Source organism: Callospermophilus lateralis, chromosome 7, assembly GCF_048772815.1.
Source record: "Callospermophilus lateralis isolate mCalLat2 chromosome 7, mCalLat2.hap1, whole genome shotgun sequence".
In the NCBI taxonomy this organism is placed as follows: Eukaryota; Metazoa; Chordata; class Mammalia; order Rodentia; family Sciuridae; genus Callospermophilus; species Callospermophilus lateralis.
In genome coordinates, this window is record NC_135311.1 from 75,243,944 (window position 1) to 75,259,613 (window position 15,670).

The 15,670-nt window shown below is 33.5% G+C and overlaps 1 protein-coding gene across 2 annotated transcripts in view; it reads right to left on the bottom strand.

The window, feature by feature from the left end:
- Positions 1-8,700: 8,700 nt before the first annotated feature.
- Positions 8,701-15,670, bottom strand: part of Prkacb (protein kinase cAMP-activated catalytic subunit beta) — a 118,256-nt gene continuing 111,286 nt past the window's right edge. For both annotated transcript variants that reach the window (XM_076863647.1, XM_076863646.1), the window contains exon 10: positions 8,701-12,027. In XM_076863647.1, coding sequence (XP_076719762.1) covers positions 11,902-12,027 — 126 coding nt within the window. In that variant the 3' untranslated portion in view covers positions 8,701-11,901. The remainder of the gene's footprint in view (positions 12,028-15,670) is intronic.

A 15,670-nucleotide genomic window follows, 5' to 3' on the forward strand; every position in this document is an offset into this window, starting at 1 on the left:
GAAAAAAAAATCTAGCTGGGGTTGTGACTCAGTGGCAGAGAGCTTGCCTCCCACATGTGAGGCACTGGGTTCAATCCCCAGCACCACATAAAAATAAATAAATAAATAAATAAATAAATAAACAAACAAATAGATAAATAAATAAAATGAAGGTATGTGTACATACATCTACAACTAAAAAAACTAGAAAAAATCTAAATTGCAAATTTTAAAAAAAGTTCAATCAATTAGGAATCAGACTCAAGGAAATGTATGTGAATACAAAAGGATGAAACACTGTAAAAGTACTAATTTTTTGCTTTGGTGATTGGGGGGAGATATATATATTTATACACACACACACACACACACACACACACACACACACACAAATATATATATATGAATGATGTGGGAAGAAATGGTGGGAACAAATCCCAGGTGGAAACAGCAGTTGGCTCAGAAAGCATTTTATCCTATAAGTCTCAAACTATTTCCCACATTTTTCATTTCTCTTTGCTGCATTTCAAGGTGTCTATTCAGTTCTCCTTTCCAATTTCCAGTTTCTCTTTTTGCCTGTTTATAGCTTAATTGCAATGGTCTTCTGTTTAACCTCCCAATGGCTACATGTTTTGTTTTTAAAAGTTCCATTTAGTTCTTTTCCTGATCTTCCTATCCTCTTAAAATTTGAGGACATTTTTACTGCATTTTGCTGTTGTTTTGTTTGATTACCCAAATTCTAGGAGTGCTGATTTTTCTATTTTATTTGATTTGCTAAAACTCCCTCAGAGCAGTCAATTTATTTATATGATTATAATTTTTAAAATTTATTTTGTATTTGTCCTAATTAGTTATGCATGACAGTAGACTGCACTTTGATACGTCATATATAGATGGGGTGTAATTTCTTATTCTTCTGGTTATACATGATGTAGAATCCCACCAGTTGTGTAATTATGTATATATATGTACCTAGGGTAATAATGTCTGATTCATTCTACTATCCTTACTATCCCCACACCTCCTCTCCCTGATTATAATTTTTCATATTACTTTTAGATGTTTTATCGGGGAAAATTACTGAGTTGTGGAAGTGTTGCCATCATATTTTTTACAGTAACATCTAACATAGGAGTTTAGTCTCAGACAAGATTTTATGTCATTTTCTCTGTTTGATGTCTCATATGACACATTTGATCCTATATACATGTGAGTTCCAGGCTAGGGCTAATATGGGGGATAGCCTTGCTTTATAATAACTTTATAATACTTTGCTTTATAATAACTCATTACAGAGACTCTCTCTTCAGAGACACCATCTATATGGTGAGAGCATGAATATTCTATGACTTAATTACCTTCCACTAGGCCCCACCTGTTCTTCCCATCAACACTGCCAAACAGGGGATAAAGCTTCCCATACGTGAACATTTGAAGGATAAGCTACATCCAAACCAGAGCAGATGGATACTTAGATGGGTTCCAGATTTTTCTTATAACAAGTAATTTTGCAACAAACATTATTTTATTTTATTTATGTATTTTTATGTGATGTTGAGGATTGAACCCAGTGCCTCACACGTGCAAGGCAACTGCTCTACCACTGAGTTACAGCCCCAGCCCCAACAAACTTTATTTTTATACAATGTCTCCCAATGGAAAAACAAATGTCTCTAGGTTATATTCCTCCAAGTGAAACTTATGGTCACAGTTCATGTACATTGATATTTTACTAGATTTTTCCAGATTTGAGGGTGTAGCTATGGGGTATATATTTTATATCTGACAAATTTACATGCCCAATGCCAGTGTACAAGAACTTCAACTGCTCCACATCTTTGCCATAATTATATCATTAGGCTGTTGAGTTTTGCTCAGTTGATGTATAAGCAAAATAACCTTATTTTGATTTTATTCATTATATTTTTAACAGTTGGGCACACCTGTTCTATTTATCTAATGCTGCATAAAAAATTACCCCAAAATTTGTCCTATGAAAACAATGAGTTTATTCTGAGCTTCGTGGATCTTGAATTCAAATAGGTAAGAGCAGAAATGTTTTATCTCTGCTCCTAATGTCTGAGGTCTCACCTAGGAACACTAAATGCCTGTGAGTAAATGAAGGGGACTGATATCATCCAGGGGATTCTTTTCATATCTGGTGAATGATGTTGGCGATTGGCTCAGACCAAAGATTAGGATGCTAATGCACATATCTACCTGCAATGTGGCACTGCAGGTTAGTTAGTTGAACTTATATGGTTCCCGGGGTTTCTAAGTTAGAAAGTCTCAGTAAACAAAGTAGAATCTGTGTTGTTCTTTTATGATCTAAGGTTGGAGTTACACACTGACATTTATCCTGTACTCTGTCAGTTAGAAGCAAATCACTATAGTAAGCACATGTTTAAGGAAAGGGAGACCTCATTTCTCAATGGGAGGAATGTCAAAAGAGTTTGCACACAGGTTTAGGACTGCCATAACATCCCACAAGGGCTATTTGTTCATTTTCCTTAACGTAACATTCAGTTAACTGAGTGATTTGTTTTGAATAATAGTTTACATTACTTACATATTTTTGTTAAATTTCACATTTTGTTTTTAAAAAATGTCTTCAAGAAGTTGACTAAATAATAAAAAGTAGTGATGAAAATGACAAAGTAAATACTTTACCTCATAATTTTTAAATCCTTTGTAATGAAGTGAATTACTTTGAGAATATTAATTATAAATTATCTATTGGGAGAAATGAATCTCTGAGTCTGATTATTTTCCTTGAGCAGAAGAACAATTACATTGTGAGAGAGGGAAAACCTCAAATTTTTGAATAAAGAATTTTGGAGGATTGGGCAATCATTTGCCCCTCTTGTCCATGATGTTGTTTATTAGGCTAATTTTGTAATAGTAGAGTATTAGTGAAGTTTGACATCTATCATTCAGGTAAACCCATACATCTTTTCTGGAATAATGGAAAGTAATTTTTATTGTATTCTTCTACACAAAATTACAGGGTTTTTGTTTTTAACGACACAGTAGAGATTTTAGTGAACAGCAGCTATCTTCCTGTCTGGCTGGCACATCTTTTTCTGGAGAATACTTTTCTCTCAACCCACATAGTTCTTTTGAGACCACCAAATACATATTTCCTTGCCCATGCATAGAAGGGGACCCTGACCCAGGCTGGGCCGTTAGAGCTCCTTTGTGGGTGATACAGTATAGACACCTCTTTCTCCTTTGTCTGGAACCCTTAACTCTTTTGAAAGTGTGAGCCTGGAGTCCCTGGTGGTTTTATTTTCTGCCCAGGGAGAGTGTCCATGGATGACAGAGTCAGTTGCAATGGAGTCCCCTGCCTGTCCTGGGCATAGGAGAGGCAAGGTGCTCATGAAGTAGTTTGATCTTTTATATCTCCTTTTGACAGAAGCCTTCCCTCACTCTTCCTGGTGATGTGAGTTGACTGCTTTCCTTTCCTTTTCTTGCCGAGACCAGGTATATGGTCATCCCTGGCTAGTAAGACCCTCTTGAGTTCTATCAATTCCAAAAGTACAAAAGCCAGATTCCCTTCGTAATTATAAAGAACACGAAGGATTCAGCAAAGTATGGAGGAGAAATAGCCTCAAATCCCATACCATTAATAACATTATGGCAGTCTCCTCTGTGTACAGATAGAGATAGGAGGGTAGGGACAGATAGAAAGGTACACAACAAGATAGCACTAATTTTCCAAAAATGATATGGTATGTTTTAGCAGAATGTATTTAATTTAATGATACTATAAATTCCAATTTACCAGAAGAAACTGAAATGAAAATAAATGTAATTGAATTTAACACAAGAAAAAAAAAGTGGAAGTGAAAATGAAAATTGCTGATAAGGTTTCCTTCCCCACAGAGAGTTACCAAAAAAAAAAAAAAAGAGGTTAGAGTCATTATCTTAACCACATGCGCTAATTTTAGACTTTATTAGCTGACTTCCTGCCATAGTAAGTAAGGAAATTAGAAGACTTCTATCTTCTCTCACTTCCTTCTTTCCCTACCTTCTAATTTTGTTAGTTATATTACTCTAAGTTGCCAAGGTTTAAAACATTTGCATTTGCGTCTATAATTGTAATTACCACAGTTGTTTATAATTAGTGCTTCATTTAGACAGATTCAGTGTTTACCATGGGCTTTGTGTCACTGTTTCTCCATTACTAAGTTCTTTATTTTGATTCAGGTCCAGCTGGATGTGAAGAGCTCATACATTTTCTGTTCTGTTTTTAGTTATTAAAAGGGATCTGTCTTGTGCCTTTAAATTCAATGCAACTTGTCTGGGTGTAATACTTTTGGCCCATGCTTTCTTTTCCCTAGACCTTTCTAGAGTCATTTTCTAATCATCTTCTGGCATTGAATATTGTTGTGGAGGGTCTCTGCCAGATTTCCTCCTCCCTCCTCCTTACTTAGGGGAGACTTGACTTTTTTTGCACAAAAATTTAGTTGTTGGAATTCAAAACCTTCAGGATATGGCTTAGTGTTGAAAGCTCTATGTCAGTTTCTCCTGTGAAACAGTGTTCTTTCAACATGTAAATTCAGTTCTTCCTTCAGTTTAGGGGAAAGTTTCTGTATGACATGTTTGAAGTCTTCCTCTATTTTATTCATTAGTTTCTTAATTCAGGAATGTCTACAGTCATGTCTACAGATCATCTTTGTTCTCAATATCCATTAACATCTCTAAATTTTTCTTTAACCTCATTTTTTCTTCTGCATTGTAATGTTCTCACTGTAATAAAAATCTTCTATGTCAGTAAGTCTGTGGCTTCAGCCTTCATTTATCACTTTGTATTTCCATTCTGTATCTGGTCTGGGGAGATGTTTATCTTGTTTTCAGTGCAATGTAAGTCGTTAAAGATATATAAAAACACACTTTATCATGCTATGTGTTTAGAGAAAGAGTGGAAAAAGAGAAGGTGGGCTTGTGTTTCTCTGATGTATCAACCTGTCCAGAATTCTCTTTTAACTTTTAACTTGGCAATGGAACAAAAGCTGTCTAAGCAAACGATGCTAAGTAACATCCAGAATTTTGAATACATTAGTTTTTTGTATGTTTTTAACTTCTGATGTTTCCTATAAATAAGAAATGATTCTTTTGAAAATAATGCTTCCCCTTCCCCTGAAAGCTAATTATGACTTTGTTGCAGAAATTTTAAGAGGGATACATGTAGATGTGTTTATATGAGAATGTATGTTTTTTAATCCTGCTTGGCAATATATGGGCCATGTGATTAGAAGACTTGAGTCTTTCTTCATCCCAGGGATATTTCCTCTGGAAATTCTGTACTTCCTCTTCATTTTGTCTAATTCCTCCTCTAGAACTATTGGACAGGTTTTTTGTTTGTTTGTTTGTTTTGTTTTTGTCTCTTAAAGTGAAACTCCCATGTTTTTTTAACTTTTCTCTCATATTTTTCTATCTTTTGGATACTCATTCTGAGAGATTTTGTAGTCTATATCCTCTAGATTACTAATCTTCTAGTATATGCATGTATTCTAAAAGTTATTTCTTTTTCATAATTGTTTCTTTTAATCATTCGTCCTGAGGTAGGATGTACTAATTTTAAGTGTACAATGAATTCTGACAAATATAGACAACTAAACATGCTTTTCAGATGTCTTCATGTTGTGACTTGTTTTAGTGCTTTGTTCTTTTTCCTTGGTGAGCAGTATCCCATTGCTGATGTGCTTCCATTTGTTGATCTATTCACTGATTGCTAGTTACTTGGATTGTTTTCAGAGTGGGGTTGTTTTAAAGCTGCTATGAACATTCATATATTTGTGTAGACATATGTTTTCATTACCTTGGGTAAATAACTAAAAGTAGAATGGCTGGACATATGGTAAGTAAATGTTTAACTTTATGACAAACCACCAAATTATTCCAAAGTGCATTCCCTTTAGAAATGCATGGCATTCTAGTTGGTCTACATCCTCACCAACGCGTGGTATTGACAGTCTTTAGTTTTAGCCTTTCTATTGGGTCTACAGTGGCATTTAATTGTGGTTTGAATTTGCATTTTAGTGACTGTAGAAAAGGTTTGCTAATTACCAATCCCAAGAGAGGATTCCTGCTGCACTGAGGATAGCAAACAGCATTACTATGCCAGTCGGCAGGATCAGGCATCTAAACACTGCCCACTGCATCTTAGGCTACAGTTTTACCAGTTGCCTGAAAACAGTGAGACTGAACACGCTCATATGTGCCAGTTACATGAAGCAGGTTGATTATCTACAAATAGGCAGCCAATGGAAGTCTTGGATCCATTGTAAGCCAGTCCCCCATGGCTAGAGAAAGTTGCTTAGGACAGGTGAAGTCTCCACTGAGCATACCACACTTGTGCTGTAGCTGAGAGACCCTGAAAAGTATCGCACCCTGGGTTATATACCTCAGGGGCAACATGACTCACTGCCAAGGCTCTGAAGGACATCCTGCTTCCACTGCTGGGAGGACCAAGGCCTGGGATGTCCCAGCAGTACCTCCTTAACTTGAGATGTTACATTTCCTAGAAGGAACAGGAATAAGGTCTGGGCTATTTCATATGGTTCAAACTTAAATCAAGATTTTTGCATTCTCAGGTTATTCTGTATTTATTCTGAGAGCTGTATGCAGGAAAAGGGAAGGGGTAGGGAGAAATGGGTCAGTCCAATGCCACCTGGAAACATTTCCTGCACTGATGAATAGTGATGTCGAACATTTTCATGGCACTAGGAACTGACATTGTTACTCATTAAGTTCTATAAAATATACTTGAATATTCACAGTATGCTAAGCATTACACTTCAGGAAAATCTCAATTTAAGCCTTTTTTTTTTCTTTAAATTGTGAAAGACTGTCTCTATTTCCATCTTTCAAATAATTGCATTTTCTACCTAAAATAATATTAAGTGTGGTAGTAAAATAATGCCTCCTTCCTTCTCCTAAGATGTACATGTCCTAATCTAGAACCTATGGATATGTTAGGATATATTGGAAAGGAGAATTCAAGTAGCAGATAGAATTAAAATTGCTCATCAGCAGATTTTAAAATAGGGACATTTGCCTGGATTATCTAGGTGTGCCTAAGGTAATCACAAGGGTCTTTAAGTGAGACAGAGAAGCAGAAGAGAAGCTAAGATTGACGTAGCATGAGGACCTGGCCCAACATTACTGGCTTTGAAGTTGGTGACCCTGAAAGCTGGGAAAAGCAAGGAGCCAGATTCTGCTCTGAGCCTCCAGAAGGGAATGCAGCCCTTGAGATCTTAATCCAGTGAGACTTATTATAGACCCCAGAGTTGTGATAATAAATTTTTTGGTTTAAGCCATTTAGTTTGTGGAGATTTGTTAGAGCAGCAATAGAAAAGGTGATCATTTACTGTGAACATTACTAACCACCAAAAAATCAGGAGATGGTGATCTAACTAGGGTTTCCTTGTTGACCTTTTTTCCTATTCCCACTTCTCTTTGGTTATTTCATTGTTAGTATCACCATTAACAGAAGATAGAGAGTCCAAACTCAATGAACTTTGTGTTCAGTTTTATGTTGCATTAGCACTACTTCGAGGGGACAACTTGGTGACAATGGTTAGTCTGTCCAGGAGTTAGTAGCAGTTTGAGTTACCCAAGCTTTCTCCTACTCTCAGTATCTCAGTAGCTAATATATATTGTTTTCTGCTTGTATTCTAGGACAGAATAGGAACAAGATGGCAGGTGCATTTGTGACCACATTGCAACATTTGAATTTCGTTCACTACAAATGTTACATTTCAGTCCCTAATAGTGGGCTCAAAGGCTATTGAATAAACATAAAAAAATTTGTCAGAAAAACTAACACAAAAATAATTAACTTCACATCCAATATTTGTGCATAAAGATAAAACTAAATGGATTTCAAAGGATGATAGTTCTGGAGTAAAGACATCCTTAGATTTTTATAATTAGTTTTATAAGGAAATGAGAAAACTGGAATTTATATTAAGCCCTGATAATAGTATAAAAATAGTAAGTACCATGTTACAAAATGTCAGTGTCTATAAATGTTCACAATAATAATCCAACAAATGATAAACCATTAAAATAATTATCTAATAATAATTATTTCTTGCAATAAAGAACAACTGGAGAAATGCATACTAATAAACCTGAGTAAACTGGGAGGAGGTACTGTGAAACTCCTACACTCCTAAAAAAAAAGTATGCATTTATGGTTCATTGTTTAAATAGGAGGATGAGGGCTCATGCAGTGTTGTGCAGTATCAATCATAGAAATATGAACATTTCCAACATTGTGTTAGGAGTAATTTGGACCAACATGAGAAAAGGAAGAAAAAATAGAAACACTTTTTAGAAACTGTGGAATGAGTCTAGCAAGTTCTTTTTTCTTTTCTTTCTTTATTTCTTTTTTTTGTGATTGGACACAATACCATTATTTTATTTATTTTTATGTGCTGCTGAGGATCATACCCAGCGTCTCCCACATGCTAGGTAAGCTCTCTGCCAGTGAGCCACCACCCAGCCCAGAGTCTAGCAATTTCTAGCAAATATCAAGTTTGAATAGATTGGTGGATATTCCTCCTCCTAGTGCTCTGGTCTCACTACAAAGTATCAATCCCAATATGAGATGATATAGGAATTTGGGGGCATTTGTAATAGCAGCAGAACATAAATCAGAAGATAAGGGTATCAAATAGAATACAAGACTCAACAGTTTTATCCTTTGAAGATACTTTAATTTTGCAGTTATTGATTAATTAAAAAACACGGTTGTTTTCAGCATTTCCTAGCTATGGTAGTGACAGGAAATTCCATTCTAAACAAAGAAGTAATTAATGAAGTAACAATACACTTTTACATTTTACATTGATAGCTTACAGTTTACAAGGTGCTTTCACACACATTATTTCATTTGATTCTTACACAAGCAGAAAAAACAATTAGTGGGAAAGAAAAATGATTTTTTTTCCAGGCCTAAAATGAATATTTCCAGGCCAGTGGGCAGTCAGTACAATAACATACCAAGAACAAGACAGCGATACCCAAAAGCCACAGTATTTTTTTTTTTTTTGGTAGGTTGACAGTTTGATAGCAACTGTGTATTTAGCATCAGTGAATGAGTAAGGAATCAGGACATCACAAGGTTCTCATGATATTCAAATAATTTTAAGAACACTGTCAGAGATAAGAAAGATGCCCAAAAGTACATCACATGACTGAGACTTATTTGAAAGCATGATATCCCTTCAAAATATCAGAAAACAAGAGAAAGAGAGAGGAGAGAGAAGAGAAGAGAAGAGAAGAGAAGAGAAGAGAAGAGAAGAGAAGAGAAGAGGGAAAATCTTGTCATAACACAGGAAAGTTAGAAGGGACCTCAGAAAGTGCCTAATCTAATCCTTCTATTCTATAGGTAGGAGAATGGTAGCCAGGGTCATTCTGATAGTTTTCTGGCCTTAAACTCAGATGTCTTGACCTTCAGTATAGGACTCCTTCCCATACAATGCTATCTCAATTATTTACTGGGCATAACTGTTTCACATAATGTAATTTGAGATTATTACTATTTTTTGCCACTTTTTAAAATTCAAGTTTTTAAATCTTGTTCTTGGCTATACTGTGGCTGAAACTGAGAACTTCATATACTTTAAAAATATTTTAATTTAGTGTACTTGATTGGTCAGAAATAGACTCCCATGACATTTGACAGTTTGCTCATATTTTTCAAATAGTAAAATGGAATGGCAGAATAGCCCTCAGAAACCAATGTACACCTAGGGGTCATCTACTTGGGTAGATTCTATAGTTGGACACTAGTAATTTTATAGAAAAAAATATTTTTTGAATTTATAGAAATTTTTCGATTACTGAAAACTAAATTGTAATAATCAAAGCATCATCCCCATGATTTATTGAAATAATTTTACAATAATATACAACAAAGCTACCATAGAATTTGTAGCATATATATATAGAATGCAATGATCAGCATGTTCTTGGTTCTAAATGAAATACAAAAAAAATTAATTAAAATATTTTATACAAATGATGTTTTAAATCTATTAACATGATGATATATCTTTGTTACATAAAACTTGCTATGGCAAAGTGTTTCAAATTTTACTTGCACATTTAAATATAGGTGAACCAACTGAAATCAGCATCAGCCTTATGTGACATTACCATGCAGAAACACTTGACACTGAAAGGACATACAGATTGGTGGACAGAACATTTCAGACAGTATTATTCACTGTCTTCAAAGGTTTTATAAGGGGCAGTATAGATGAGATGTGGTGTCAGTGACCTTCTTGCACCAATAAGGAAGCAAATAGAACAGTAATATACAAGAAGATCAGTTGCACTATAAACAGTTCATCTTTATGCACATAAATTGATCATTAAAAAAATGAACACAGTTTAAGCTATTTTGGTGTGTTGTTTTAAGATAGGTCACTGAGACACAGAGATAAAAACCAGATAGGGAAAATTAAAAGGAAAGAAGAAATATAGTAAAAAAAAAAAAAAATTGAGTTAAGCCATGGATTCTCAACAAACACTGAACTAAATGTGCAAAAGTGCTTGAAATTTCCATATGACAGCAACATTAAGTCAGTTGGCAAAAAAGTATAAAAAATAACTAAACTCAAATACTTAAATTGTATCTGCATGATCATATAATCTCTTTACCAAGAGAAAAGGTTAGAAATTACAACATCTAAAAATATCACACCCCAAAATTAAAATACAAATGTGGCAATTTCATGAATTTTGTCCCCTTTCCTCATTGCTGAGGCATGGGATGAAAGCAGAAGTTGCAACAGTGCCCCTACCTTAGGCTTAAAAATACAGTACACCATAACAATAAGCAGATAACAATTTCTTTTGTTCTTAATATAAAGCAAAACAAAGAAAAAAAACCTCACTTAAATAGGAATATATATTGTTTTCAAGAAGTAAGCCATTTGTTTGACTTAGCAAAGTATTCATCCAAACCAATACTTTTTTAGTTTGCTTCTTTTCCTTTAAAAGGTTTATAGTGAAGACTGAAAATTTAAATTTGCCACCTGTATTAATCACATTCTGTTAAAATACTGGCTTTAACCCTTATGGGAAAGTTAAGGTTTAGAAACCTTAGAACTCTTCTCTAATACCTACAGAAATGTTGGTACCAAGTAAGAAAGTCTGGGCCATGATCCATCTCTTTTATTTTTTTCTTGCGGAATGAGACACATCTGTCATGCTATACAGACTGTCATTTAATTTCTTAAGGAGAGAAAATGAAGGGAAAAAGAATCTCAGGTTATAGGAAGTTCTATAGGAATCCAGGAATCTAAATTGCTATGTCAAGCTATTCTAAATTCATTGCCAGAATAATGAATTCCAAGAAATTTTTGTCTCAATTTGTGTAATTTCCTTTGGTGATAAGGCATTCAATCCTCAAAAAAGTTAGGAGTTTTGGCAAAACTGAGTCTAAGTTACTAAAAATAAAAATAATTATTAAAAAGTTTGTCTTGAAGCCACTGACCAATAAAATATTGGCAAAATCCACTAAAAGCAACACTTATCCTTTCTTCCAAATATCACATGACCATAACACTGCCCATCTAAGATACCACCAAAATAAAATGGAGCACTGTTTACAGAAAAACTAAGGAAAAGAAAGAAATGGATGTAGGAGGGGGAGAAAGACAACCCAAAAAGTAGGGAAGTGGTCTCTACTGTGTCATGGCACAGACAATGCTTGCTTAGCGGTGCCTTATTACAGAGGTGGATGCAGAGAGCACACAGGGGTGATGGCAATAAAGACCTCACTCAGTCGCTGGAATGAAGGAATAGATAACTGCTTCAACAAGGACGGTCTCAGCTCCACCTTCTATCTCAACAGAGCGCAAAGATTGAGTGTAAGCTCTGGTTGTTTCTTGTTCCTCTCTAAAATTCACTAAATTCCTTTGCACATTTTTCTGTTATAGAGACACGGATATCTTCTTCTTCATAGTCGTCAAAGTTGCTGGTATCTCCAGAGCCTCTAAACTTTGGTATGAATGGAGCTTCAACCTATAAATGAGAAATAGAAAGAGAGAGAGAGAGAGAGAGAGAGAGAGAGAGAGAGAGAGAGAGAGAACGAACGAACATGGAAAAACAAATTCCTGAGAATTTTCAAACACTAAGGAAAATAAATTCCCAGTATTACTACATGCTGGCATCCTTAAGTCCCTCAAATAAAATACCATTAGAGGAAAAAACAAATAGTAGGTGAGCCAATAATCTCAACATTTTCACCCAAGGAATAGTGCAGGTCAACAGAATACTTACAAAATTTCTAGGATAATTAACTGCTGGCATCCAAATGCTGGCTCCTAAGATTAAGATTACAGAACTCTACTTTTTTTTTTTTTTTTTAAATCAGTTTCTTAGTTCCAAAATCTTTATTTTTTCTTTCCTCTATTTTAAAAACTCCTTTCTCCTGAGGTTAATAAATAAATCTTGGACCTACTTTTAATCTCCTTTCCTTTTTAGTTCCCAAATTAATTTTGTGTAAAATATCTAGCCATCAAAACTTTCAGGGAAGTTGGAAAGAAATACAGCATTTTTAGAATTATAGAATTGTCAAATTTTTATACATTTTTCTTCTTTGACCCAGTTTTAGATATGATATTTTATGAAGATTACATAGGGTATTGAATATGCGTGAGGAAAAGATTTTAAGAGCTGAAAAATAATATTGCAATTCACATTTACATGCATGACTATACTAATATAAGATATACACACAGACATTTTAAAAGAATGAGGTAAAAATAAGTTGGAATGGAAATCCTAATATTATCTCTTCACTTGCCACATAGTTGTCTTGCATGCCTTGCTTTGGAACTGCTGTCATACACTAGAGAAGAATGAGCTAAGCAGACAGTTGCCTCATTTTTAGTCAGACAGCAATTAGAATCAAACCTGTGGGCAACCAACCATCTCTAAAGAATGAATATACAATTTGAGTTGTCTAAGCCACTTCTGTTTTTCTTTCAGATATATGTATCAAAAAATTTCATCATATATATATATATATATATATATATATATATATATCAAGAATTAGATTTCTGATATATATATATATATATATATATATATAAGAAAAATTATATACGTATATAAAATCATCAAAAATTAAATACACAATATGGATAGATTTGTAAATGTTTCTGAATAATAGCATTTTTACTTAATATAAACACAAAAATGATTAAAATACATCATAAATCTTCAAAATACTAATAAAATTGATAAACCACAAACATCTAAAAATATACCTAAATATAGCATTAATTAACAATAAGTTTAATAATAAAGATAACAAACAGTAATAAGTGTAAATGAATGTAGTTGTTTTAGAGGAAAATATAAATTTCTAAATCTTATGTAAGAAGACTCAGGATATTTTTGTTAAAATTTATAAGGAATAAGATAATTCTGTGTTCCTGAATTGTCTGAATTAAAAAACATGGAAAATAACCAAACTCATTTTATGACTCCTGCCTAATCTCAACTTCAAAAAAGCAAAAAATACAGATCAATAAAACCTATGATTATGGAAATAAAAATCCTAAATCAAAAGTTTTATAAACTGTTTTCAGATGAATATTAAAATAATAAAAATACCCCATGATTAAGTGGTGTTCAAGGATGTGAAGGTAGAGCAATGATAATTCATCACACTAATATATCAAAGAAAATATTTGAAGAATAAAGGTTATTTCCTTAATCTGATATAGGATATCAGTCTTAGCAAAATAGTTGGTTTCAGATTTGTTAGTAAAAGATGAAAGGAATTTCCATTCAAAGTAGGAATAACACAAGAAAGCACAATAGTCTATTGTTTTAACATATTGTTCTAGATATTTTAGCATATATAATAAAACAAAATGGAAATAAGAGATATAAATATTGAAAAAGAAAAGGCAAAATGATACCCCTGCTCCTCCATGAATATTAACAAAAATTCAAAGGAATTATGGAAAAGCCTATGTGAATCAATAACAGATTTAGTAAGGTGATTAATGATAGTATATAAACAGAAACCATATGCTTCCCTCATATGCTACTATAATGGGAAAGCAAACTTTCACAATACCAACAAAAATATAAATTTTGGGAATAATATTAAGACATAAATAAATATGAACTGTTTGAGGGAGGAGAATATCAGAAAAATAACAGTAACTGCAGAAGTAGAGTATGTTTATTATGGTAAATTCTCAAGGTTAAGGTTTTTTCTTATTAATATGCAACTTTAACACTAATTGAAATCCCTAAATAAAACATAAATCTTTACAAAGACCAACAAAACAGACAATTAACTGGCAAATCTAACTTAAAAAAAAAGAAAGGGAAATATATGAGGTAAGTATGATTTTCTAGGAAATATAATATTATATTTCTTTATATTTACAAATATTTACTAATACATTAAGAGAATGGGAAATTTGGAAGAGGAATAGAAAAACTAGATCTTTTAATATTAAAGCACATTATTAAAGTTACATAAAATGGTGTAGAATACAAGAATCGACAAAAAGAACTAGAATACTGAGGGGACAGTTTGGATAATTATTATACAATAATAAAAAGTTAGATTTCAAAAAGCACTAGGAAAACATACAGGTTAAATAACACACTAAGAGTGGAGCAGACTATTTAAGAATGATTGTATAATCCTGAATGGAACTGTGTAGTAAGTAGCAATTTTGATATAAAGGACTGGAGTATAGGGGAAAGTTCAGGGTTGGAAGGACAGCTCAGGGAGGAAGTAGATCTTAGGTGGTCACTGAAGTCATGGAATGGACTACAGTGATGGAAAATAGGGAAAAAAATGTGAAAAACATATGAAAAATGTTAAGAGGTCCTATCTGGATGGTGGGGTTTCGATGATTTAAAATTCATTTACTTAATAAATTTCCTGATTGTAAATATATGAAACAAACATGGAGCCTGGACTAATGTATCTCATCTTTCCTTCTATGCAACTCTTCCCTTTGTAGTCTCTGACTTTAAAATTTTTTTTAAACTTTTTTCTAATTAGTTATACATGATAGTAGAATGAATTTTGATACATCAGACATAAACGGAGTATAACTTCTTATTCTGTATTCTCTATCTTAATCCAAAATTTTAAGAATGATAAAACTAATGCTTTATAATTCATTCAAGATCATTAAAATGGGTGGTTGATTTGGTATTTAGATATCTATCTAACCCCAGAATTCAAGTTCTTTCTTTGCTGCCTTTCTTTTTTTAAAAAAATTTTTAGTTGTATATGGACATGATGACTTGACTTTATTTATTTTTATGTGGTGCTAAGGATTGAACCCAGTGCCTCACACTTGCTAGGCAAGCGCTCTACCACTGAGCTACAGTCCCAGCCCCTCTTTGCTGCCTTTTGAGACAGTTTGCCTCCCCTCTCAAAGCATAAAAGTTACATAAAAGTTCATGAAGATATGAAATATCTATGAAGATCTTATAAAACAATTAATTGTTCAGTGCTTTGGAGCTTCACCTTAATTCATGTTAAAAGGACTTTAAAAAGGGGTAATGTGATACTGGAATTGGGAATCTAAAGAACTTGGAATCAAATACAGGCATTATTTAGCAGCTGTAAGATTATGTTTAAGTTAACCTATCTGAGCTGATTTCCTTACCAGTA